Raw genomic sequence first — 25752 nt, 5'->3', positions numbered from 1 at the left:
GACTGGACTATATGATGCGCGCCATGCTTGTATTCGTGTAGGTCCTCTAGACCCCACGTGGTCGCGGCTGGCGCTCATTATTCCGCGTCACATTGTTACCGCGTTGAGATGCAGGTCAAGGACAAGAAATCAAAGAGCGTCATAATTCTACAACTGCTGGCCGTTGTACATGATATAGACAGAGTACAAGAACAAATTCATTCCAAGTTCGTGTTGGCGATGATGTCAAAAGTCGCAAGACTGGATATGCCTGAAACAATAATGAGATATGGACAAACCACTTCCTTTCAAACTACACCCACCAGAGGAGGTTCCACTTGGGCCGTACGTGCTTGTCTTAGAAGGCGGCAAAGGGGTCAGAGTTTGAGTACTCGCATCGTAGCCCCATCTATGCTGAGTCGCCACTAACGTATGACTAAGCACACAGCAAGGGAACGAAATGAGCTCGGATAAACGAACCAGCAAGGACTTGCTCTGGAAGACAGTTCAGATAAGACTGAGCGAGCGAAAGTGGGATCGATGTGTACGCTTTCGATAGAAGTACAAGCGTCCTCTGTCTGAACGTATCTGCCATGGACATGAGTAACCGCACTGGACAAGTATACAACTGGTGCGTACCAATAAATTTGGTCAGCAGTCCGGTAGTGACAGCCTGGAAGTCGGCTCCAGAAATCTGGGTGCTCTGGAGAACTTGAAGTAGGTCGTTGGCGCGTGGATATACGTTGCCATACTTGCGCTCTAATACAGAGGCACCAAGCCTGAATAATTCCTGTCCAAGAGGATGTGTCTTCAGGACGTCAGGTAGCCTCGCAATGGCCTGTAGAGCTGGGGGGCTTCCAAGGACATGAGCGCTTGGTGTGGCGTGCATGCCAGCCGCTTACACGTTGTCCAATATGTAGTATGAAAGGATCAAAGGAGCCACAACTAAGAATCGTTCCGGGCTGGTATCTTGTGCTGTCTACAAAGCTACAACAGTCATTGGACACTATCGATACGGAAGAAGCATACACACGGTAAGATCAGCACTCTCCGCCACCTCTGCAAGCATCTCAAAGCTGCCTGCTGACGCCAGTTCTACTAAAGTTGCGAATGCTTGCCTGTACGGCGTCGCAGCTTGCTCGCGAGTCCCCGCGATGGCTACCTGAGTCGCGACAGGCTCTCCTGGAGTTGCAGGCGCGGTCTCGCCAGTGACCACTGTTGCCCCGGGGGCTTCAGATGCTGCCGCTGCGGCACGGGCGGCGTCCTCAATCTCAATCGCAGAGGTTATGGGAGGCGTCGGTGGGCCTGTCATGTTTATGCACCTGAGGCAGACGAAGTGCAGGAGGAAAGCGGAGGCGCTTAGGTTTATTAGCACGCGTCAATACACGTGGGAACCAGGCCTCTGCCATGACGGCGCTGATAGCGGTAAGGCAAGACACAGCGGTGCATCTCGCTCTCTTTCCTCATCCTCAACCCACCTTACAGTTACCTATATAAATTTCTATATTTCTGGTGCATTATAAGTTAGCGAGCTATGGAAGGCTTTGGCGAAGACGAGATCGAGAGCATCCTCTACATCGGTCGAGAGGTCTCAGGTGAATGCCATGTCTTTCTGCGCGTAGACATGTCCTGATCACAAGATCAACACCTCATTGATATACAGTATTCAAGATACCACCTCTCAAGAAGAATGAAGGACACCGTGCGCAAGAGTGGGGCGATTTGGGTAACCCGCTGTGGAAGGGTCGTCTGAGGATCATTGAGCGCAAGAGTGGTGTGGCGATACAGTTTGAGGATGTCAGCACCGGTAGGACTTTTTCATAGTCATTGTATAGGCTCGAAGCTGACATTTCGTAGGCGAATGTACGCTTCCCTGCCGTACATTCCTAGAACAAAAGTAGACTGACGGTGTAATGCAAAGGACAGTGTTCGCCAAGGCAGAGTATGACCCCGCGAAACCTTCGGTGGAAGCTGTCCTTGACTCCTCAAGGTACTTTGTTGTGCGCGTAGAGGACGCAGGCAAGAGAGCCTACATCGGGATGGGCTTCCTGGAACGAACGGATAGCTTTGATTTCAGTGCGTATACGAGTAGCATTCGCATGATCGTTATTTACGCATCTGCATAGACGTTGCACTGCAGGATTACACAAAGTAATCTCCCATCTCCCATTATTGTTACTTGTTTAGCTCAATATCTCCCCAGGCGATGGCGACACATGCAAAACCCCGAGACACCAGAGTCGGAAAAGCCTTCTCCCCACGTTCCTACTGGACCCAAGAAGGATTACTCGCTAAAGGAGGGGCAGACATTCTCTATTTCAATACCAGGGCGTGCAAAGGCGAACAATACGACCAGCGCGACATCTGATCTCCTTGGCGGAGGTTCAGCAGCCTCGTCCTCCGGTGGTCCGGGTGTGCCGCTGCTACCCCCTCCTCCACCCGGTGCCCCGAGAAAGCGATGAGGATGGTGCTGCAGATGCATGTCACGATATTGAACGGATGGTTATGGATTACCTCAAAGCCGTTGTCACCGTAGGCTTTAGTTAATACAGGAAGGTATCTCACGAAATATAGAACCATTCGCACGAACAGCACAAAAAATTACGCCGATCCGTTGGTATACAACACCTCCGAGAAGATATGTAGCTTTTGTAAGGTGAGTGCCGGTCTGATGCTCGATCCGCGAATAATAAATGACGTTCTGTCTTTCTCTCAACCCCCAAATTTTCCGCAGTATGTCTGGACGCAAACGGTTATGGCCGCCTTAAAGACCGAACTCTCTGCATTCGCCTGGACCGTCGAAGGGTGGCTGATTTATCGGGATATACCTGACAGAAGGCTTCCGTGGATCGCCCAACACCCGCAAAGTGCAGAAGGGTGCCTCGGCACTGGCCAGATTTTGTTGCACGAGAAGTCTCGGACCATGCTCATTCTCCTTGCGGCGGATGATTTGAAACAGCTGACTTCCTGAAAGTAATATCGTTAGGCGGAGTGGCTGGCATCGACATGCTGCTGCTGGCCTCCGAAAGCCCATGCGTGCTTCTGAGCTGATTTCGCCAGCTTGCGCATATACCCATTCGCATCTTCGCCTGTTGGAACTGAACCCGAAGTGCACCCGAGCTCGGATGCTCGCGCTTTCCCGAGCAATGTGCATATTCCTTTGTTTCCCCGCGCTCCCCGGACCTGCAAGCTCGTGCTTGCCAAGAAAGCTCTACATAAGCACTGCACATTGATCTCCGTCCTGGTAGACTGACTTCCAGGTCTCACCGAGCAGAAATGTTTGCCTCCGTTTGGCGTTAACACTGGAGTGTGACCTATCATCTATAGCTTCCGACGATGATGACCATAATCACGCGGACTCTTGCATTCTCCATCTTCTCGTACCATCCTTATGGCACGATGTCCTAGACAGGAGGGACTGTCATGCATGGCATCGGAGTACCTTCGAAGCCCGGATCAGAAACACCGTTGTCAAGTGATATTGTTCACCTGGCCCAGGGCTGCATTGCACAATGTTCGACTTCCCTCCCATTGACCAATTGCAGGCAGATACCGGGAGAAAATAGCCCAATGCGACCTAGACAAAGCGGACTGTGACCGTCTCGGGCGTTTTCTGGTGATCGACGCAACTGCATCCACCAGTACCGCGGAAGGCAATATTTCTGAGACAGGTTGACGAAGATGATGCGGTCCACGCTACTTACAGTATTCATCGGTGAGTGCAAGTCGTAGATAGAACAGGGTGAACGGATACTAACCGAGTTTCAACCGAGCAGCAACGCAGGCCTGTTGGGTCGCGAACGGACCGACTGGCACTCCAACGCCGTGAACGTTGTTCTCGGATGTACAACAGGGCCTCATGACCCCCCAAAGAAGACCCGCCGCCGGACAAGTGATTCTCACCCGATGTCTATCCGTTCGCAATGCTCGGGTCTTCGCCGGAATATTTTGATTCGCCAGATGCTTGTCCCGCGACGCGAAAAGAAGTCCATCCGCGCTGTGGTCAGACGTATATATGCCTGTACAAGCTTGCCATGCTGCCCTTCAGGTCACCCACAAGTCGCTCAGGTGCAATGAAGTCCGCTTTCCTTGCTGCTCTCGTCACTGTCCTTCCGGCGTACGTCGCTGGCCAGGCCCAGGAATATGATCAGTGCGGTGGTACTGGCTGGGGTAAGTCATCTGGCGTGTGGCGCAGCACTCCGAAGCTTATTTTTGACATTAGCTGGACCGACATCTTGCGTCTCTGGCACGACCTGCACGGTCCTCAACCCGTACTACTCGCAGTGCTTGCCCGGTACCGCTGTCCCATCTAGTGTCAGCAGCGTTTCTAGTATCTCCTCCCACTCGAGCTCCGTTTCGTCTGCACCCTCCACTGGACCGACGGGCACACCTACTCCCACCGCAGGCAACCCCTGGACCGGCTATGAGGTAATTATCACGCCGTAGTATCATTTGCGCAGCGCTCTAATCCTCAACAGATCTTCTTGAGCCCGTACTACGCCAGCGAGGTCCAGGCTGCTGTTGAGCAGATCTCTGACTCGACGCTCGCCGCTCAGGCCGCCACCATTGCTAATATCCCCACTTTCACATGGCTGGGTACGTTTGACCTTCAACTTTCGCTCATTAGTGTTAATACTAACATATATTCCCGTAGACTCCACCTCCAAGATCCCCGATCTCGGCACTTACCTTGCCAATGCCTCCGCTCTGGGCAAGAGCACTGGCACCAAGCAGCTCCTGCAAATCGTTATTTACGACCTGCCCGATCGTGACTGCGCTGCCAAAGCCTCCAACGGAGAATTCACTATTGCCGATAATGGCCAGGCCAACTACGAAAACTACATTGACCAAATCGTTGCTCTGATTAAGCGTGGGTATCATTGCAGTCTGACTAAGAAGTAGCTGTGCTGACGAACAATACAGAGTACCCTGACGTCCGCGTCGTCGCAGTCATCGAGCCCGACTCATTGGCCAACCTGGTCACGAACCTGAGCGTTCAGGAGTGCGCAGAGGCGCAGACAACCTACTTGGCTTGTGTCAACTACGCGCTCACAAACCTCGCCGGGGCTGGCGTGTACATGTACATCGATGCTGGCCATGCCGGCTGGCTCGGCTGGCCCGCCAACCTGTCGCCTGCCGCCCAGCTTTTCACGCAGGTCTGGACCAACGCCGGAAAGTCGCCATTGATCAAGGGCCTTGCAACTGACGTCGCGAACTACAACGCCCTCAATGCGGCTTCCCCCGATCCCATCACCCAGGGTAACCCCAACTACGACGAGATGCTCTACATTAACGTGCGCCGCCCTTCCGCATTTTCTCCATGACATTCCGCTGACGACCGAGCTCTGTACAGGCCCTCGCCCCGGTGCTCCAGCAGCAGGGTTGGGATGCGACTTTCATCGTCGACCAGGCCCGTTCCGGTGTGCAGAACATCCGCAACCAGTGGGGCGACTGGTGCAACATCAAGGGGGCCGGCTTTGGTACCCGCCCGACCACCAACACCGGCTCGTCATTCATCGATTCCATCGTCTGGGTCAAGCCTGGAGGCGAGTGTGATGGTACCTCCAACTCCTCTTCGCCCCGCTACGACTCGACCTGCTCTCTCGTGAGTGCACTTCCGGAAGAGACAAAGGCATGCATACTGACCATGTTCGATAGTCGGATGCCCTTCAGCCCGCTCCTGAGGCTGGCACCTGGTTCCAGGCCTACTTCGAGACTCTTGTCTCTGCGGCTAACCCACCAATCTCGGCGTAGACTCGCATGTGCAAAATGTACGACCCTAGCGATCTGTGCTTCAGTGTCGATTTTTTCTAGCTGTGTCATTATAGTGTTGTGTTTTATCCGCGTTCAGAAAGGCTTTTTTGCGATATTTTCGATGCGCGAGTCGTGGGTGGTGTGAATTGAGGCCGGGCCACCCCGTACGTAGCAAAGCACCGTCCCAGCGCCACACGGACTCTGATCGGGCAGCTCTACATCATCACATCCCACCAAGACGAGGAAAGCATAGGGCCGAAGTGCAAGCGCAAGCATGGCAATCATATTACAATTCACAGTAGATACACACCAGACACGCATCGAAGGTAGATTTTGTATGATGCGAATAAACACGAACAGGAGAAGGCAAGGGGAGTAAATCGAAACGCTGGACTAATGCTGGGCCCAGTTAATGGTGTTAATGTCGATGCCCTCCTGGACCATCTCCCAGAGGGGACTGGAACCTCAAGGTCAGCAGAGGCGCAACGCAAGGAAAATCAAAACGGGACGAACCTCATATCACGGAGCCGCTGTACGACAGCAACAATCTTCTCTACTACGTAATCAACCTCAGCCTCGGTCGTGAAGCGGCCCATGCCGAAGCGCAGCGACGAGTGTGCCATGTCCTCAGCAGCACCTATATCAACCAAGATTGTTAGTACACATAAAGAGATATCAACACCCGGGTCCATACCGAGGGCGCGGAGAACGTATGATGGTTCAAGCGATGCCGATGTACACGCACTGCCTGATGACAAGGCAATGTCCTATCACTCGTGTTAGTTTGGATGGGTATGTAGCATCGTATGATTGCACACCTTGAGAGCCATCAACAAGCTCTCACCTTCTACATAGGCAAAGCTCAAGTTTACACAGCCGGAGTAGCCGTTAAGGTCGCCATTCCGAATGACGTGCTCAACTTGCGCATTGATCTTGGTAACGAGTCGATCTGATAGAGCTTTGACGTGGGCGTGGTCTCTCTGGAGAAAACGAGATCAGCACTGCTCCAACGATCTAAGGTACCACCACAAGAAGATAACACGATCAAAACGGAAGCTCAGTACCCCTGCACGTTACTCATTGCTGAGCTGGTAGCCATGTAGACAACCACAAAGCTCGCGGCGTCAAGATTGAATGTGTATGCAGAGTTCTCATCAAAGCGGCGTTAAGGAATGCTCTACTCACCGCCATCTCCTGTTTCGCTATTCGGGCAGCCTCGCCTATGCCAACGCACAGGTGAGTCGCAAGGGTACCGCTACGCAGACCACGCTCCTGGCCACCACCATTGATGATGGGTTCCAGGCGGACACGGGGCCGTCTGCGGACATAGCATGCACCAATGCCCTTCGGACCGTATATTTTGTGTCCTGAAATACTCATCAAATCGACGTTCATCTCGTTGACATCGATTGGAATTTTTCCAACAGCCTGTGCAGCATCGGTATGGAAATAAATTCCGCGGTGTTTGCGGAGGAGGGCGCCAATTTCCTTGACCGGCTGAATGACACCAGTCTCATTGTTCACAGTCATAATGGAGACAATGGACGTATCAGGGCGAATGGCGGCTTCGAGGTCCTCGAGGCGAATGACGCCGTTCTGCTGCACTGGCAGGTAAGTGACGTCGAAGCCCTCCTCCTGGAGCTTACGGCACGAATCCAACACACACTTGTGCTCCTATTACATTCGTGCGCGAGTGAGACATCTGACACTTGTGCAGACACATGCAAACGAAACTCACGGTTTGTGTCGTAATAACGTGCTTCTTCTTTTCTTTGTGGAAGCGGGCAACTCCCTTGAGGGCCATGTTGTTTGACTCTGTCGCCCCAGAGGTGAAGATGATATCCTTAGGATCTGCTCCAATGAGATCCGCAAGGTGCTACAAGATGCAGGTGAAACTCGGAAGTGCCAGTTGATTCCGAGATGACGAACCTTGCGGGCGTCTTCGATAGCCTTTTCGGACTCCCATCCGTAGGCATGAGTTCTACTATGCGGATTCCCATATTGGTCTGTCAAGAAAGGCATCATGGCGTCGAGTACGCGAGGGTCCACCGGTGTCGTGGCCTTACTATCTGTCAGTACACCCTCGGCGACAGAAACGCGGGAACTTGCCTGCATATCGAGGTAGATAGGACGTGCTTTGTCCTTGACATCGCCTTCCCTCCGAGGTGACTCAAGCTTAAACCCAAGCATGTCTGATTAAACAAGCTAAGCAGCTGAAACTGCTTTCCGACGACAAAAGGTACCATACCTGCCCGAGGCACGAAAAACGAATCCTCCTGGTAAGTTTGCGGTACGTCAACAACGCTCGCTCTGTCTGCACCCGAGGGTTGGACATATGTCCGCCTCAGCGCTACGACGGCCACACGCCTCGCAGAGGACTTCAAGGCCGTGCGGCGGACTGCTGCGTTCGCTACCCTGGAGAGCATGGTGAACGTGTGAGACAACGAGGGAATGTGAAGAGTGAACCTGGCCGAATGACTTATCAGATAGTCAAAGGCGCCAGCGAGACCGGAGTGGGCTGGAGTGGGGCGCCGAAACAAGTATCCCGAGAGGCCGAAGTGCGTGTGTCCCCGGCCGGGAGTTGCCGGAAGCAGAGAAAGGCGCTGCCTCACGTGGATGCCTCGAGGCACGCGCACGGACCACGTCTGCGCTTACTCTTTTGAACTCAGCCGAGGAGATCAGCTCCATCTTCAACCACAACCACCATGGCCAAGCGACTTTACCTCGGACGTACGACCCGTTTCTGACCCCTCGCAGTGATCACGACCTTACCGGTTTGCGCAGGACTTCCCCCCGATTCACGTCCTGAGGATGTCTCAAAACTTTTCGAAGGCTATGGCCGCATCGTCGACTGCCGCGTCATGACAGGTTTGTGACGAGGATCGTCTTTTGTCATCTCTACCGCTCATCTCGCCCTCCAGGGTTCGGCTTCGTTGAGTTTGAGAGCTCTCGTGACGCCGAGGATGCCGTCCACAATTTCAATGGCAAGAGCTTCATGGGCGCCAAGTATGGCCAGGAGCGTGTCCAAAGCATGGACAAGTATGCTGACGTTTGTGTTTTCTAGCATCGTCGTGGAGTTTGCCAAGGAATCCCGTCCAAAGCGCGACACCTACGAGACCGACCGTCCTCCTCGTACTAGAAGGCCCCCTGGCCATCGCCTCGTTGTGTCTGGAATCTCGCGCGACACCAGCTGGCAGGTATGCGTCTTCCCACGCTGTTCGCTTCGATACCCGGCGTCAGAAGACCAATCAGACGATTCGATTGCGAGAGCTAACACTAACTTCTCCCTTCACAGGACTTGAAAGATTTTGGTCGCGAAGCCGGAAGCGTTTCCTATGCTGATATCGACCGGGATCGACCGGGAGAGGGGTAAGTGTCAACGGTTAGACATCGCATGCAACACGCTCACGGTCCGGTAGCGTTCTCGAGTACCTCTCTCGAGAAGACGCTGAGCGTGCGGCTAAGGAGCTGGACGGCAAGGACCTTCGCGGTCAAAGCGTTCGCCTCACCTTAGATGAAACCGTAGGTACTTTCATGACTATCGTGATGGGCATTATTTGACACAGATTAGCAGCGTAATGGCGTGGACAATTATCGTCGCGACGATCGCAGGGATGAGCGTCGTGACGATAGGTACGCTCGAGATGACAGGTACACTCGTGACGAGCGTTACGTGCACAGTGACCGCTATGCTCGCGACGATCGTCGCGACGACCGGTACCCGCGCGAGGACCGTCGTGAGAAGCCCGCCCACAGGGAACGTTCCCGCTCCCCGCCCCGCCGCGCAGAATATGAAGATCGTCGCCCCAGGTCGCCACCCCAAAAGAGGGAACCCGACGAAAGGAGACCTGCAGGGTACGATGATCGACGAGGAGCGTATGATTACCGAAGAGAACCTGACCCTTATCTTGATCGTCGTAGGGATGACCGCCGGCGCGACGAGAGGGAAGTCGACCGGCCTCCCAGAGCCAATGGAGATAACGGTTGGGCGCGTTGAGGTTTGGCCGTGGTGCCGCTGGAGTTCTCCCCGTTTGCCTTGCCTTTGGACCGCGCATGCTTTCCGAAAACACCCTTTCTCAAAAATCGTTGTTGTCCGTTCCGGGATATGTTCTGGCCATGATCTGTACCGTGAAGGAGTCGTTACTTGCTCGGTTGGTTATTACGCATTGGTTCCGGCCATGGCCCCTGGCGCGATTGAGGCTGCCTTCCTGTCCTGTCCCTGGCGAGCTTCCTGCCTCTGGAGGAGTCCTCCGCGAGACGAATGGTGCAAGACGAACGACGTGGACGTGCCCCGCGAGCGAGACGTGTGTCCTCCCTGCTCTGCCCTCCCCGGGAACGGGAACATTGTCCCTGGTGCGGCCGTGGTCGCCACGATGCTTCCCCTGCCGCAAGCTCTACGAATCCAGTGTCACTGAAGTGTGAACGTGTGGTCCTAATCCGAACAAGGCTTTATCTATCAACCCACGTTTCCGTCCGTTCCCGCCCGTCTTTCCGACGCTGTCTTCTCGTTGGCGCTGCTGCTGCCGGAAATTGATCCGCCTCGCGAGGTCCATCATGGCAACGAAGGCGCATCAAGAACTCAGAGTTTCTTGCGAGTCCTCGCGGCGGCGACCGGCGCATCATAACTCCTGCCTAGACCAATAAACGACGCCGCTGACATTTCATTCCCGCGTTCATCACGGAGATTATGGTGAGTATTTCCATGTTTTCGTAGACCGCGTTTTCCGCCAGTACTATGTTTTCCAATATATTTTATTTCCGTCTAATGAAGCATCATGCGACGTATGAGAGTGCCCTATGACTTGCAGGTAACAAGGATAATTTCCGAGCTGTCCTCGAGTCCCCACCATGCCAAATCGTGCGTATCTTCCGCGACATCGAGCTCGGAAAAGGTACCGTCAGTCATCCTCAGCCATATCCGCAGCCTGGGCTGCTCGGCCTTGTCGAGCCTGAACGATTTCGCAATCTTCATGCGGAACGTGCGCATTGACATCGACGGGAGCACTTTGAGCGTCTGCGTTTGGGTGGCGTCGATATTCGTTCCTGACGGCGGGTGTGCGCATTGGTGGGCGACAATTCCTGGCGACGGCCGTATCTCAGTCAGGCGCGGCCCGACACTGGTATGGAGAGTCCCACGTACCAAACAGGCGGTTGCCAAGTGTGTCGTGTTTGCCCTGCCCGGCGAGGCGTGGCGTGTCCTGGAATGTATGTTCTGGGAGCGCAGAATACAAGGGCGGGGGCGGGCGGTGTGACACGGCACAGCGTCAGCGATGGGGCAGCCTATCGAAGATGATGCTACGCACTCGCGCACAGTTCTCGCCAGCGTGGGTGCGCCTCGCACCGCTCTGCTTCGTCATCCGGGCCGTATTTCGCCACGTACGACAGATAAAACAACTCGCAGTCGAGGCGCTCCTTCGGGCTGATCTGTGGCGCGAATGAGTATGGAGCGAACAACATAACGCTTCGAGGACAAGGCGTACTGCGGCACCATCGAGGACGGCAAGGCTTGGAATCTTTGCGACTGTGAACTGCCGTGCATGGGTATCTGACAGATCGTGTCGTGGTTGATATGATGGGCCGCTAATCTGCGGCGTGGCGGCACACACCTTGGAGCAGTGGGTTTCCCGTGACGCTCAGCGACTCAATTGAGGGACACCAGCTGTACAGGCGGTCGATATCTCGCCAATCCGTCAGGCTGTTTGCCGTTAAGGAGAGGTACTTGAGATGCCCAATGCCCGATGACTGTCTGTCTGGGCGTTCATCGATCATCGTGAGACTGTTGCTCGAAAGAATGAGGCGCTGCAGGCTGCTACGCGTCTTCTCGTCTGCAGAACATAACACACGATACAATGCTTACCCCATAAAGGATGCGAGAGCGGAACAAATATCAGACCAGCTGTGCAGGGAATTACCGTCAAAGTTGATAGCTCGCAATGTTGAATGCTCTGCGTGAGTTTGTGGCGCGCCGTCGGTGATCGCAAGCCTCTCCAGACGGTTGTATCCTGTCTCCAAGATGCACAGCGACGGCATGCAACTGACCAGATGCATTGTTTCGGACCATCTCGTGAGAGTCGAGCTGATTTGCAATTCCTTGATCTTTGAGAATGCCTCGCTGAACCGCGGAGTGGAGAATGACGGCATCGCGAGGCGGTTGTCACTGGTAGAACAGTCAGCGACTGGATGAGTCGCGGACCGGGCAAGCAATGAAGTACGAAAATTACGCACTTTAGAGCTAGGGTCTCGAGTGCGGGTAGTTCTGAGACAATGAATGTCACCACATCCCACGAGGGTAGCAGGCTCTTCGACAGATCGAGTCCACGAATGCCTGTCACGAAGTGAGCCTAAATTGGCAGATATAGCTTATCTGGAGATTGTGAGACGAGAAAAAAGCGGTGACTCGACGCAATTAGAGGCGTCCGACCGCGACAAACAATGAAAACACCGCTTTGTCCGGAGCCGAAGTCATATTCTGCGGCGAATTACTTACTTGGGCATGTTCTTTGAATAACCCCGTTTGGATCAGCCGACGCCACACCCTGGTCGTCCAGGCTAACCTCTCGGAGCCACCGCAGGTTCGAAAGTTTGCTCCGAATCTTGTCTAATCCGACGGCTTCGACCTCGATAGCACCGTTGGACGATCCGAGAACCACCTTTTCAATACCGGCACCATGAAAAGCCTCGGTATACTTGGAAAACAGCGCCTTGAGGAAAGATGTCCCGTAGGAGATCCCGACAGCGGTGGGGCGTATGAAGGACCCCGAGTTTGGTACGCTAGAAACACCACGCCGAGCACGAGGTTTGTTAGCTCAACGCGTCAGAAAACAGAAAGCTTACCGGCAGGTGAAGTATCTGCGACTGTCTTTGACACCATCGTGCTTACCGCGAGCTGGATCGTCCCACTCGACACCGAGCCATATCCCTTGTGTGCCCTCGACGGCACCAACGAATCTGATCGTGCCGAAATGACCTGAGAGCAATATTCTGGCTCCTACTGCAGGCAGATGCGCTGTGTTTCCCGACATAGCCACAAACTTACGCGGGTGCACTACTTCCTCTCGCTTGGACGAGAGAGAAACGTAAACTTGGAGACCTGCCCGAACGGGACGCGCTCAGGCGTCTAATGGTCGGACGCGCAAAGCGCGTGTCCAGCGTTCGGCGCGCACGGCCTTCCGTTGCCCCTAACCCCACACCGCCTGCCGCATCTCTCATCGTTCGCGTTCCATGTTGGCCCGAACAGCTCTCAGAATGCCCAGCCGCTCTCTCGCAGCGGCGGAGAGAACCCGTGCGATCTCACGGCATATGATGGTGAGCTCACAGGCCGGAGCCAGCGCCCCCAAGCCCCAGGCGAATGGAGACGAGGTACGTGTCAGTGTGCTTGTTCGAGGTGCCCCCCGTTCTGATGACAAGATGCTGCAGCCCCCAGTGGTGTTCGAAACTGTTGGCCAGCTTAGAAAGTATGTCCTCAATCGACCACAGAAGCTCAACGCGCTGGACACCCCGATGCTGAAACTCTTACGCCCGTACGTCGAGGTCAGTGACTTTCCGCATCCCGGAAGCTTAGTGTGGTGCTCATTGTAGTTCAGGACTGGAGCCGGTCACAGCTGTCCAAGATTCTTGTTGGTCAAGGTGTTGGCCGCGCCTTCTGTGCGGGCGGTGATGTTGCGGGTACGTGCCATCTAATGTATCATTGCAAACCTTGCCAAACATCTACGGCCCGGGCATTAGGCGTCGTTGAACTGGCTGCAGACGAGAAGACAAGACCCGAAGCAATAGATTTCTTCAAACGCGAGTACGTGTAGTACTCTCCGTGCTTACGCACAGCCAATGACAACAAGCACAGGTTCGAATTGGACTACCTGCTTGCGGCCGTGGCGCAAGTATACGTCGCCGTAATGGACGGCATAACAAGTACGCGTCTTCGTTCCGCATCCCGGAACAGTTCCCATTGACAAAGCTGTTCCAGTGGGAGGCGGAGTGGGCCTGGCCGCCAACGCCCCGTTTAGGATAGCGACAGAGAACACGCTTTTTGCGATGCCGGAAACAAAGATTGGCTATAGTCCCGATGTAGGCGCAACATTTTTCTTATCCAGACTGGACGGAGAGATCGGTACATACTTGGGTCTTACCGGCGAATCAATCAAAGGCCGTGATGTATAGTGAGGCTTGTCTTGTCTGTTATCTCTACTTCTTCCTCTGATGTCACTGTTATGCGACAGCGAACTCGGACTGGCTACGCACTTTATTCCGTCGCGCAGAATACCTGCGCTTCTGGAACGACTCGCCTCTCTGGACCGGGCCTCTTATGAGGTAGTCGACAGTACAATTGAAGAGTGCTCCCAGGAGCGTGAGCCTGGCGAGCCTCCCTGCACCTTTATCAGCAAGCTGCGTACCGTTCTAGATTCCGTTTTCTCCCACAACAGCGTGGAGGAAATCATCGCGGATTTGAAGCAGGTGCATGAGAGCCACGAAGATGCCAGCATCCGCAAGTGGGCGGAAGAATCCCTCGCCGCACTCGACCTCCGGAGCCCGACCAGCCTTAAAGTTGCCCTCCTCGCGCTCCGCAAGGGCCGGACGGCGACGCTGCACGGTGCGCTCCAGAACGAGCTGAACATCGCCACTGCTTACTGTGTGAGTACCTGACCGGGCGGAATCGTGCTCCTCGGCTCACTTCCGCACGTTCCGCACAACAGAGCGGCGCCAGCCCCGACTTCAAGACAGGAGTCACTTCCGTACTGGTTACTAAGACCAAGGAGCGTCCCGCCTGGTCTCCGTCTACAGTGGCTGAGGTCCGAGATTCGGACATCGCTGCCAAGTTCTTCGGACAGTACTCACCCCAGAACGGCACTGCACCATCGCTCGAGCTGCCCAAGGACGTCGACGTGGAGCTCGGCAAGACTAACGAACCGATGCGTTTCGCGCTTCCGACTGAGCAAGAAATTCACCAGATGGTCGCCGGTAGCCATAGGTCCAGTGGTAGCACTGGGCTCACCAAGGAAGAGCTCGTACAGAAATTTGTGAGTCTCCGTAAGGGCAAGACAGGCGTCAGGGAAAAAGTTGTCGATGTCGTAGAACGCAAATGTGTCGAGGAGCTGGACAAGGCATCGGGCAAGAAGTACCTCAAATGGAAGGGCCACTGACATGTACATGATGTAGGCTGAACCTTTTCCAAGCGTCCTCGTTGCTATCTTCCGTAACGCTATCCCCGCTCATTCCGAGGAGCTTTTTCCGTCGAATTACTCGGTCCTGTCTGCTATCGCTGCCGTACATGCTATACACACAGTTCCCGCACTCCTTAATCGACCCACGCGTAGACGTGTGACACAATAACATTTGGGTGGCACTGCCAGTGGCGCACTTTCATTTACCAGTGACGGCAAATCCCCGTTGAACGTTCGAGACGGCGTGTAATGTGCCGAGTCTATATGCCTATGTCAGTCATAATCGCACGCATAAAAGGAAGCGAAATTGCATCATAAAGCGTCGGCGCGGACCAAGTCCGGAAAACAAACACCGCTTTCACGGACAGCGGGCACCCTCGGAGCGTCGAGCCCAAAAGGACGGACGGTATCTGCGCTCAGGGAAATAGGTCTCAGGGAGGCCCTGCCGTGTTTTGGACGACACACAGAATCTGACAGACACAAAACTTTCTCATGTCGCAGCCACAACCTAAGGCGGATGCACACTTTCTCAATCGAGGTCATGCGTAGTTTGACTTTTACACACACCAGATCTCCGCGATCCCGCAGCGCGCTCAAGCGTAACCGCACTGCTTTCCTACCTGAAACGTCTATTTTGGCAGGAAAACGCCGGTTCGAAGAACCCGACAATGAGCACACCGTACACAGGGCTGGCCGGACTGAGCGCAACTAAGGTGTTGACTCACCTACGGCCGTCATCCACGCGCCTTCCACGTTCGCCACGGTCCGCGACATATTCCCATTTCCAGGTTCCAGCATGTATGGCTGTGAACAGGCCAGAGACCGGTTCGGCCAGCCCTGACCAGGGTCCGTTATGTACAGTATACGCCATGCGAGGGTTTCCCAACACGGTTTCTCGGACACAAACTGAACTTCAGGTACTGGGAACTGCCGTAATGATCCCTGGCCTTGGGAACGACGAGAAAGATGCAAGCCTCGCTCGCGTGCGAGTCACTGACCGTCGCGAGGGAGACGGAGATCTGTTCAACGGAAGGGAGATAGGCGACCACCACGTGGAAGACCAGAAACGGTCTAGTGTGCCGGTGCAGGAGGCGCTAGGTTGGTAACCGTCCAAAACTTTGGCGGGCCTACGGCACCGTGAATCTCGCAAGACGGAGAACAGTTGGCGCGACGCGTTCTGGCCAGTGCAGGGTGTCAATTGATGAACCTCGGATATGTGGCGGCGCCTGCTAATGAATCCTTTGTTGACTTGTCCGTGTTTGCACTTGGTCGGCCCTATATAACCTGTGAGGCTCGGCACTCAGGAAACCCACCACTTTACGACCTTTCGCTTGCCTTCTTACCCTGCCTTCGCCTCTTCTCACCTAGTAATCATACATCTCTTTATTCCTATGGATATCGGAGCCAGCCTCAGTCTTCTTAATTTTCTTGCCAACGTCGATGTTCGGCAGGTCGCTCGCTCATTGCGTGGCGCGTTAACGAGAGACCGCTCCTTGTGCCAGGTCGACTTCGACGTTGACCCGAATACTGGTTTCTTCCCGCCCCAACCTCTCCCGAGACTTCCAGAGCAATTCGGCATCTGGGAACGCGCTTTGGACGATGCCCAAGAAGCACTTGGCCTGGGTGACGATGAGTCGCCCGAGGCGCTCGCGAAGAGGCCCGACGGCGAAGTTTGGCGAGATACAGTACGCTCGGTGAGTCATCGCGCATATAGTCATCTGTGTTTTTCCTAAGCTTTCGTCACAGTGGCCAGTGCTGGACACAGGTGTCTGGCAGATGCCAAAAGATATTCGCTTTCTGCAAAGGGCGCATATGGTATTAGCATTCCTCGTACACTTCTACGTGCATTCTACACCTACCGTCGACAACGCCACCACTATTCTCATCCCACGTTCCATCGCCATGCCATTCGCCGCCGTCTCCGATGCACTCGACATGCCGCCAGTGATGACTTTCGCGGACGTAGTTCTTTGGAACTGGGAACTAATCCGCCCCGACGAGCCTCTCTCGGTAGGCAACATCCGTTACGTGAACCTCCTCTCCGGGAACGAGACCGAGCGAGCTTTCTACGCGCTTTCGGGCGAGATCGAGCTGAAGGGCGTCGAGATGCTCCAAACCATCGAGTCCTTCATGACGCTTCCCAGCACCGCAGACGTCGCCGCCATCAACAGCATCTCTCGCAACCTGTCGAATCTGAAGACTACCATTGACGAGCTCACCTCAATCTTCCAGTCGTGCCGCGACTCTGTCGACCCGCAGGCCTTCTACTGGCACTGCCGGCCATGGTGGAACGGCTCGCCGCCCGCCGGCGCATCTAAGCCCCAGTGGGTCTACGAGGGTGTTTCTTCGAGCAAGACGCAGAATGTCGCGGGGCCGTCCGCCGGCCAGAGCAGCGTCATGCACGCTCTCGACATCTTCCTCGACATCGACCACAAGCTCGCGCAGAAGCGCCAGCCCGCGCCATCCGAGGCGAACAAGAAGGTCGCTGCGACGAACTTCATGGAGCGTATGCGCCTCTACATGCCCGGTTTCCACCGCGAGTACCTCCAGTACCTCTCTGCGTCCCCGCGCTCGGTGCGCGATGTCGCCCTGCGCCACCCGTCCCTGCGCGAGCCGTACAACGCGGCTGTGGCGGCGCTCAAGCGGCTCCGGGACGTCCACATCCGAATCGTGACGCTGTACGTCGTGACTCAGTCCCATCGCGCGCCCCCACCAGACATCCAGATGCGCGAACGCGATGGAGGTGTCGCACGAGGCACTGGCGGCAACGAGGCGTCGAATCTCTTGAAACACGGTCGTGACGCAACGAATCGGGCGATGCTGCGGGACTAGATGTACTCAGCCGCCCTGAACGGAAAAGTAATTTGGTAGCTGGTTTCTGCCCGGCCATCTCCTACAGCTTGGTATAATCACCGCTGACTTGATATTGTATTTATGACTGAATTCCGGACATTTAGACAGTTGTCATGAGCTTATGTAGCTATAATCTCCGTGTCACTCGCCTTAGGGTATTGCATTCACAATTGTTCCTAACATTAGCGTACACCTGTCCCCGTCACTTTTTGATCTTGCTATAGCCACAATCATAATAACATTATCAGCGCCCATACAAAAGATAGATTGAATATCTTTGCGTCGCGGAACGCGCTGCTCATAGGGAAATGCGGTGAGTGTGTATTCCCGCTCTTTCGGACTTTGCCAGAGGGACATTCAAGAACGAATTGATGGCATTCGACCGGCCTTCGACCGGCCCAAACCTAGATACAAAGGAGCGGTTTGAGGCTACTGCTGCGTATGAACTGGGGGACGAGAGACCAAGGGAGTGCGCGTTGGGCCGTGGTCCTACTTCAGCTGTGGACGAGTTGAATGTGGTGGGCAAAAGCAAAGCGCGTAGCGTTTCCATTCCGGGACAGTTCTAAGACGAACACGACCTTATGTAAGCTCACGCGTTCATAAACGAGACGCGTCTTTCGCACGCTGCTGTCCCCCATCCACCACCTTCGTCGCCATGGCCAACATCCCCCAGCTCACCACTGGCATCTGCATGCGTCTCCACAGCATCAAGGACGACGAGGACACCTCAGCTCTCTACAAGTCTCACCCAGTTTTCCAAGTTCTGTCTGTCAAGAAAGTTGGTCCGGCCCCTAACAGTAACGGCCAGGACAGGCATCGCGTAATCGTCTCCGACGGCGAACATTTCCTGCAGGCCATGCTCGCGACACCGCTCAACGAGCTTGTAGAAAATGGCCAGCTCACAAAGAACTCGATCGTGGTCGCTGACGAATTCTCGTGTAATTACGTCGGCGAGAACAAAGGGTACGCGTATAGTCTTCGTGCTTACTCTTACGTCCTAACATGCTTTGTAGTCGCCTTCTCATTATACTCCGCCTCACTCCTCTGGCCAGCCCGAACGAGAAGATTGGCTCGCCTACGGCCATACAAGGCGCGGTAGGCAGCAATGGGAAACCTATCTCGTCTGCCGGCGGGACGCCGACCCCTGCTTCCGCTCCGAAAGCCGCCCCGAAAGCCGCCCCTCAGCCCGCACCTGCAATGCACAACAATGCGAGCAATCAGCAGCGCCACACCTTCCCTATCGAAGGTCTCAGTCCTTACCAGAACAACTGGACGATCCGTGTGAAGGTTACGCAGAAGAGCGATATCCGCCAGTACTCGAATGCGCGGGGAGATGGCAAGCTCTTCAGCGCCGTTCTCATGGACGATACAGGCGAGATAAAGGCAACCGCTTTCAATAATAACGTCGACGAATTTTATCCCAAGTTGGAGGAGGGCAAGATCTACTACATCTCGAAAGGTCAAGTTAGTCTCGCGAAGAAAAAGTTCAACAACGTCAACAACGAATACGAGCTTGGCCTTCAACGAGGCACCATCATCGAAGAGGTGAGTTCGCCTTCATATATGCGACATGAAGCGCTGCTAATGCCGCAAAGTGCCGTGACGGACCAGTACTCAACATCCATTACAAGTTTATTCCATTGGACCAGCTGATGAATACTAACCCGGGAGATACCATTGGTATGCCACATTCACGATATTTAGCTTCAGGAAGCTAATGTACGGCTCAGACGTGTTGGGTATTGTGAAGGAGATGAGCGATGTCACGCACCTCACCTCTCGTCAAGGCAACGATGTATGTTCCCGGATCGCTGGATTTTCTGAGCTATCTGACACGCTCGTACAGTTGACAAAACGTGAATTAACTATCGTCGACCGCTCTGGCGCATCCGTACGTTTAACTCTCTGGGGCAAGCAAGCGGACCGCTACTGCGAGTCAGGGGAGCCTATCATCGCTTGGAAGAGCGTGAAAGTCGGCGACTTCGGTGGTGTGTGTAATGGCACTACTAAATATGAAAATTATTCACGGACTCTTCCAGGTCGCAGCTTGTCAATGCTCAGCTCCAGTAGCATGGAGATCAATCCGGATATTCCTGACGCCCATGTCCTGAGGGGGTGGTATGACACTGACGGCAAGGTTCAGGATTTCCAGCCCCAGACGAGCTCTGCTCCACGAGGCAGCGGTGGTGCCTTCAACCGTGACGAGATTCGCTTGTTGGATGACGTCCGAAGCGCGAACCTCGGTGGCGGAGATAAGCCTGACTTCTTCTCTGCTCATGCGACGATCATGCATATCAAGTCGGATAACATCGCATACCCAGCGTGTCAGAACCAAGGCTGCAACAAGAAGGTGATCGAGCAGCACGACGGCTGGCGTTGCGAGAAGTGTGACAAGGTGTTTGAAAGGCCTTCCTACCGGTAAGCCGTGAACGCAGGGCAAGCAATGAATGCAGCTGATTCTGAAACCCAAAGCTACATCATGGCTATGGCTGTCGCCGACCACTCCGGTCAGGTGTGGTTCCAATGCTTCAATGAAGCTGGTGTTGTCATTTTCGACATGACTGCCGATCAGCTCGTAGAACTCAAGGTGAGTGCATGAAGGGCTCTCCACGGGCCACCCGACCGATCTATCTTTACTCCAGGATCGCGACGATGCACAGTATAATAAGGTACTCGAAAGCGCCGTTGGCACGACGTACAACTTCACCTGTAGAGCGAAGATGGAGAGCTTCCAGGTACGTTGTGCACATTCCAAGTTTTCTTGTATACCGTTACTCAAACGCGTGGTCAGGAAAATAACCGTGTTCGCTACGGTGTTCAGAAGATTCTTCCTCTCGACTACAAGGAAGAAGGCAACTACCTCATGAAACTTCTGAGCTCGCCTTGGGCACAGTAGATCCTTCGTTCCTTTCGCTTTTCAGTCCTCTCGCACCGTGGGTTCGCTGTTGTACTGTCAGATATACTTTGTATTTCTAGCCACCTGTCCTATAATATCACTACTACACCAAGTCTTCGAGAGTAAACAAGCCTAAACAAGCTCTATGGGCGTCTACGTCACAGCTTGGTGAGCGGCGATCCAGCGAGGACCAGCTTGATCCTTTCCACTCATTTACACATTTCAATCATGGCTGCTTTGGCTTCGTATGCGTCTGCCATCTCATCTCTTTACTTTATACACTGACCATGCGTGTACAGTTTGCTGCCCAAGCCTGTGTATGCTCCCTCTGTTTCCGACGACGAAGATGAGGAGATTGTTCGGCAGGTTGCGCAGACTTCAATACAAGGCTCTCAGTCTGTCGTAATACGTGCCGCCGTACCGTCGTATGGTCAGAGGAAGGGATGGAAGCCGACGTCTATGGAGGACTTCGGTGTGTTTATGAATGTTCACATGCGTTGTATGTAGCTCATGTCTGCAGGTGATGGTGGGGCGTACCCTGAGTGTCATGTCGCACAATATCCTTTGGACATGGGCAAGAAGAAAGTACGTATATGTTTATACAATGGGGGCGAGTTATTGATGTTTACAGACTGCGGCTGGGAACACCCTTGCGCTCCAAGTTGACTCAGAAGGCAATGTCCGTTACGACGCTATCGCGAAGCAGGGTCAGCGAGCAGGCAAGATTGTCCAGTCCCAGTTCAAGGATCTCGTTCCCCTTGCGCATCGTAACGACTTGGACGATGCTAGCCGTGCTATGGAACGGCCCACTGAGGACGAAGTCCAGGCGACCGCCGACAAGACTCGCGCCGCTCTCGAAAAGCTGGTGAACGGCAAGATCAAAGCAGCACAGCCCAAGAACGTACCCGACGCTCAGGGCAAGACTACATACATACGGTACACGCCTGGGCAGCAGAATGGGTCGGACGGCCTGAAGCAGCGTATCATCAAGATGACAGAGGTTGTCGAGGATCCTCTGGAGCCCCCGCGGTTCAAGCACAAAAAGATTCCTAGAGGCCCACCGAGTCCGCCACCACCTGTTCTGCGTAGTCCGCCACGCAAAGCGACTGCACAGGAGCAGAAGGAGTGGATGATCCCGCCATGTATCTCGAATTGGAAGAACAACAAGGGTTATACCATCCCTCTCGACAAGCGTCTGGCCGCGGACGGCCGCGGTCTCCAAGATGTAAGCTTCTTCGAACTGGTGGATGCGCTGCTACTGACGTGACCAGGTTTCCATCAACGACAACTTCGCGAAATTTTCGGAGGCGCTCTTCATAGCGGACAGGCATGCTCGCGAAGAGGTCAGGCAGCGTGCACTCATGCAACAGAAACTCGCGGAGAAGGAGAAGGCAGCCAAGGAAGAGAACCTTCGTATGCTTGCCCAGCGGGCGCGCGAGGAGCGTGCCGGCATTTCGGCAGCTCGGCCAGCAACGGACAACAAGCCAGTCGCAGAACGCGCAGCTGCGATGAAATCCTCATTGGGTGCGTATGGCAGCGGAAGTGAGAGCGAATCGGAGCCAGAGGAAGAGGAGGACGAGGAGGCTGCGCAGATCCGTGACAAAATGCGGGAAGAGAAGCGCCATGAGAGGGAACGGGAGTTACGCATGTCGAACATGGGCCAAGAGCAGCGCGCGAAGATGCTGGCGCGTCAGCAGAACCGCGACATTTCGGAGAAGATTGCACTTGGCCTGGCCAAGCCTACTATGTCAAAGGAGTCAATGCTCGACTCGCGGCTGTTCAACCAGGAGTCACTGTCTGGTACGTTTGCCGATGACGAGGCGTACACCCTCTACGACCGCCCGCTTTTCCACGGATCAACTGCCGCCGCAGCTATTTACAAAGCGCGTGGTAACATCTCCGAGGGCAACGACGAATCATTCGGCGGCGGCACGGAAGAAGGCATCGGCAAGGCCCTGGACAACGACCGGTTTGGCCTCGGCCGGGCCAAGGTAGGGTTCGAGGGCGCGAGCGAACAAGAGGTCAGAGAAGGACCGGTCCAATTTGAGAAAGACACGGGCGACGTGTTCGGATTGGACAAGTTTTTAGATGAGGCCAAGAGCGGTAGGAAACGGGGCCTCGATACCGAAGTGTATGTGGATCTGTGCCAATCTCGGATGCAATACGGTGCTAACACATCGCCTATCCAGGGGTGGCTCGCGGAAACGACAGCAAATGGACCGCGCTGCAGAACGCGAATCCTGAAAACTTTCTTGCCCCATATGATGTTTTTCCGTCTCATGTCACCGCGCTCCGTTTCCCTTGCTGTACACTTTGGTCTCCGCCACACGTCTTCCACGTCACGTCTACTATGTACAGTAATATACGCGTATATCGGACCACTTGTGCACAGCGTTCCCATGGTGGCGAAGCTAGCCTGAAAGCCGTTCAACGAGAATGTCAACACCGCGAACGAAGAGTGCTTACGGCCGCTCGCTGACTCCGAGGAGTTGATCGAGTTTGGGCGCTTTGTGATGTCCGCGTCGAATATCCTGTTGGATTGTTCCGAATTTATCCATCACCACCTTCCTGCCATCACTGGCGATGAGCGCAAGTGGCGGGGACAGCGCGTTCCCGAAGCCTCAGCCACCGCAGTCTGGCATCAAGACCGTTCTGCAGTACACAGGGATTCCGCCGTCATGGCTGGACAAGCGGCCGAGTCTGCCCTCCCGGAATTGGCTCATTTTCCTCTCCTTGACCTCCGCCGTCACGGGTTACTACATCTACGACCGTCAGCAATGCAAGAAGATTCGTGCGGAGTACTCTGAGAAGGTCCAACACCTCTCCAAGGTCCCGTTGCATAGCATGGGTTTCCCGCGTAAGGTCACCGTGTACGGCTGCAAGTGGCCCGCAGATGAGGAGTACGACCGAAGCCTGAAATACTTTCGGAAGTATGTCAAGGTTCGCGCCGATGCGTTTGTGAGCTTCCGCTTGAGCTGACCGTTCGCGTCCAGCCCATTCTTGTGGCAGCCGCTGTGGACTATGAGATGATTAATGGGCGACGCCACGGTGAGCTCGCCGAACGCATCGCGAATGACATCAAGAAGCGCAGGAGGCTTGATGCTGGTATTGACCAGCTGCCCTTCAACCCAATGAATCTACCCGGGAACAATCCCGAAGTAAAGCAGGCTCGCGAACTTGAAGGCGGGATTGTCATCATCGGTCGTCCGACCTTCAAGGAGTTCATGGCGGGACTTAAGCGCGGCTGGTTGGAGAGTCTCGAGATTGTCGACAAGGAGGAGCGGCTCTCTAGGGAACTTGAGAACGACGGACGCTTTGACGAGCCCGAACTAGAGCCCTCTACTTCGTTCAACGCTGGCGAGGATGAACCCATCCCGACGCCGTCCAAGCTGAAGCCGTCATTCGTCCCCCCGCATCTCAAATCTGGTGCCCGCCCACCTTCTTCTCAAAATGACCACCAGCCGATACCTTCCGCTTTGAACATTCCGCCCGCGAGCATACCACCACAGCCTCCGCTCCTGCTAGTGCCGTTTTTAAACTACATCGGTCTCACTCAGATACCACACATGATCTGGGAATTCTTCAACGAACGACACAAGGTGCGCTCTGGGGCTGAAGCAGCCTACCGTATCATCGTCGGTGAGACCCGCCCTGTGACCGCTCCTTCCAACTTTGAAGACGCAGACCCGACACCCGCCGAGCCTTTCCAGGCCGAACCTCTGAGCGAGCCGCTGGACATCAACTTCAACAAAGACTTCGAGGCCTACTACAAGGCGTCCTTCGTGAAGGACTTCACGTCCGAGATTCAGAAGGCGCGCGAAGGGTACTACCAGGAGCTGTCGAAGAAGCTCGAGACCGCCCGTGCGTTGGCGCGAGGCTCGCGCGAACCTACGAAGGACGAAGTCAACTATCCGCCACCCACGGAGGTCGAGCTGCGTGCCGAGCGCATGAAAAAAGAACTTCGGTGGCGTAGCGACGAGGCCGGCTGGGACATCGTCAAGCCCAGCTCGTCTGTTGCTTGGGACGAGAGGTTCAGGAGCACGCTGAGGGTGTTTGTCGAGCCGTCATCTGAGCGAGAGGCAGAGTTTCGGAGGCAGGCGGAGGAGATTATGAGCAGCGTCGCGCGAAAAGAGGAGGAACAGCAATAGCCTCTGAATCTAACTCATGACGGTAGAAAGATTGCATAAAAGCATATGCATGGGCTTGGGTATATGCACATCTATTTGATACACTAGACCTGTCACTTGTAATGCTAATTGCCATTCTCTACGACAACGATCGCATCGCTTTCGAGCCATTCTGCGAACTCAGCCATAGCTATATCCCAGGGATGCGGCTCTTCTTGAGCAATGTCTTGATGCAACGGCGCTAGATCCCGGACATCCGAATTCGCCTGAGGCTTGGGAAATGACGGCACTGGGGCTGCTTGGATTTCCCGTTGACATGCCGGTACGGGTAGTCGGGGCGGAGTAGTAGCTCGAGCGACAACAGGTGAGACGAGCGGGAGATCCCCAGACCGGACGTCGAAAAGGCTTTCATCTAAGTGAAACTCCTCCTTGTTTACCTGGTCCGCTTCAGCATCGTTGTCGCCCACGGAGGGACCCGAGTCAGAGGACGCCACCCAGAAGAGCGGGGCGCCACTCGTCGCCTGGATAAGTGAGCGAGTGCTTTGCATGCTTGCGCGGGCCCAATCTCATACCTTATCGCGTGGTACGGAAAGTACAGGCTTAGCCGTCTTTAGCCGCTTGAGCTGTCCAGGCAAGTTATCTTCGGGCTCGCGGGGTCGCTTAGGCGCCGTGGAGGTAGCGGGCGGGGGAGAAGACGTTGTGAGATCGTAGTCCTCGTCCTGGCTAGACGGATCGCGAGGAGGGGAAGACAGCACTCCATCAAGAGTTAGTTCCAAGGCCACAGGAGACGATATGTTGCGAATGAGCTCATCCACTTCAGGATCCGAGTACCGGCTAGATAAAGTCGAGGTCCCGGCTCCTCCCTCCTTGCGATTAAAGGCGGCTAGGATGTCATGAGTGTCTGGTAGCTCGTCGCCTGAGTCTTGTAGCTCGTCCATCTCGTCAGCAAAAGCAACCTCCCCAGCAGTGAGATCAGTGAAAGCCA

At 54.8% G+C, this 25752-nt stretch overlaps 10 protein-coding genes across 10 annotated transcripts; 8 read left to right on the top strand and 2 right to left on the bottom strand.

Moving 5' to 3' along the window:
- Positions 1–351: 351 nt before the first annotated feature.
- PHACADRAFT_55522 (uncharacterized protein) lies at positions 352–1291 on the bottom strand (the record flags this gene model as incomplete). Its single annotated transcript, XM_007395593.1, has 6 exons — positions 352–404; positions 460–567; positions 619–833; positions 882–958; positions 1013–1117; positions 1154–1291. Coding segments are annotated over 6 exons (696 nt in total), but the record flags the coding sequence as incomplete, so codon positions are not given.
- Positions 1292–1474: 183 nt separating this feature from the next.
- PHACADRAFT_255870 (uncharacterized protein) lies at positions 1475–2572 on the top strand. The gene is made up of 6 exons (XM_007395592.1): positions 1475–1574; positions 1643–1786; positions 1817–1822; positions 1906–2055; positions 2106–2130; positions 2183–2572. The coding sequence occupies exons 1-6, from the start codon at positions 1514–1516 to the stop codon at positions 2439–2441; spliced, it is 645 nt and encodes a 214-aa protein (XP_007395654.1). The 5' UTR covers positions 1475–1513; the 3' UTR covers positions 2442–2572.
- A 1458-nt stretch (positions 2573–4030) lies between these two features.
- PHACADRAFT_255866 (glycoside hydrolase family 6 protein) lies at positions 4031–8239 on the top strand. The gene is made up of 15 exons (XM_007395591.1): positions 4031–4149; positions 4202–4405; positions 4456–4575; positions 4634–4849; positions 4903–5273; positions 5333–5584; positions 5638–6190; positions 6247–6370; positions 6428–6500; positions 6552–6713; positions 6919–7407; positions 7472–7609; positions 7663–7794; positions 7843–7925; positions 7982–8239. Exons 1-7 carry the CDS (start codon positions 4053–4055, stop codon positions 5731–5733), a joined length of 1356 nt encoding a protein of 451 aa, XP_007395653.1. The 5' UTR covers positions 4031–4052; the 3' UTR covers positions 5734–6190; positions 6247–6370; positions 6428–6500; positions 6552–6713; positions 6919–7407; positions 7472–7609; positions 7663–7794; positions 7843–7925; positions 7982–8239.
- Positions 8240–8632: 393 nt separating this feature from the next.
- Positions 8633–9121, top strand: PHACADRAFT_255864 (uncharacterized protein). The gene has a single exon (XM_007395590.1). It carries the CDS (start codon positions 8742–8744, stop codon positions 9033–9035), a length of 294 nt encoding a protein of 97 aa, XP_007395652.1. The 5' UTR covers positions 8633–8741; the 3' UTR covers positions 9036–9121.
- A 156-nt stretch (positions 9122–9277) lies between these two features.
- Positions 9278–12799, bottom strand: PHACADRAFT_173426 (uncharacterized protein). The gene is made up of 9 exons (XM_007395589.1): positions 12568–12799; positions 12221–12504; positions 11959–12058; positions 11591–11890; positions 11340–11539; positions 11214–11278; positions 11037–11157; positions 10874–10945; positions 9278–10812 (listed from the first exon to the last, which is right to left on the bottom strand). The coding sequence occupies exons 1-9, from the start codon at positions 12753–12755 to the stop codon at positions 10529–10531; spliced, it is 1614 nt and encodes a 537-aa protein (XP_007395651.1). The 5' UTR covers positions 12756–12799; the 3' UTR covers positions 9278–10528.
- A 144-nt stretch (positions 12800–12943) lies between these two features.
- Positions 12944–15025, top strand: PHACADRAFT_255858 (uncharacterized protein). The gene is made up of 8 exons (XM_007395588.1): positions 12944–13092; positions 13150–13263; positions 13317–13398; positions 13459–13522; positions 13574–13641; positions 13697–13889; positions 13950–14361; positions 14424–15025. Exons 1-8 carry the CDS (start codon positions 13033–13035, stop codon positions 14868–14870), a joined length of 1440 nt encoding a protein of 479 aa, XP_007395650.1. The 5' UTR covers positions 12944–13032; the 3' UTR covers positions 14871–15025.
- A 1498-nt stretch (positions 15026–16523) lies between these two features.
- Positions 16524–17992, top strand: PHACADRAFT_255856 (uncharacterized protein). The gene is made up of 2 exons (XM_007395587.1): positions 16524–16585; positions 16638–17992. Exon 2 carries the CDS (start codon positions 16668–16670, stop codon positions 17721–17723), a length of 1056 nt encoding a protein of 351 aa, XP_007395649.1. The 5' UTR covers positions 16524–16585; positions 16638–16667; the 3' UTR covers positions 17724–17992.
- A 540-nt stretch (positions 17993–18532) lies between these two features.
- On the top strand, positions 18533–20744 carry PHACADRAFT_255854 (uncharacterized protein). The gene is made up of 9 exons (XM_007395586.1): positions 18533–18707; positions 18758–19289; positions 19340–19424; positions 19475–19539; positions 19591–19732; positions 19784–20162; positions 20217–20331; positions 20387–20479; positions 20536–20744. Exons 1-9 carry the CDS (start codon positions 18601–18603, stop codon positions 20638–20640), a joined length of 1623 nt encoding a protein of 540 aa, XP_007395648.1. The 5' UTR covers positions 18533–18600; the 3' UTR covers positions 20641–20744.
- Positions 20745–20952: 208 nt separating this feature from the next.
- Positions 20953–23030, top strand: PHACADRAFT_255853 (uncharacterized protein). Its single transcript, XM_007395585.1, has 5 exons — positions 20953–21112; positions 21161–21225; positions 21272–21865; positions 21912–22771; positions 22830–23030. Exons 2-5 carry the CDS (start codon positions 21211–21213, stop codon positions 22882–22884), a joined length of 1524 nt encoding a protein of 507 aa, XP_007395647.1. The 5' UTR covers positions 20953–21112; positions 21161–21210; the 3' UTR covers positions 22885–23030.
- A 595-nt stretch (positions 23031–23625) lies between these two features.
- PHACADRAFT_255851 (uncharacterized protein) lies at positions 23626–25186 on the top strand. Its single transcript, XM_007395584.1, has one exon. The coding sequence runs from the start codon at positions 23667–23669 to the stop codon at positions 24786–24788; it is 1122 nt and encodes a 373-aa protein (XP_007395646.1). The 5' UTR covers positions 23626–23666; the 3' UTR covers positions 24789–25186.
- Positions 25187–25752: the final 566 nt, after the last annotated feature.

The sequence above is a fragment of the Phanerochaete carnosa genome, assembly GCF_000300595.1.
Source record: "Phanerochaete carnosa HHB-10118-sp unplaced genomic scaffold PHACAscaffold_5, whole genome shotgun sequence".
Classification (NCBI taxonomy): domain Eukaryota; kingdom Fungi; phylum Basidiomycota; class Agaricomycetes; order Polyporales; family Phanerochaetaceae; genus Phanerochaete; species Phanerochaete carnosa.
The sequence above is the reverse complement of the archived record's forward strand: the minus strand, read 5'-3'. Positions and strand labels throughout refer to the sequence as shown.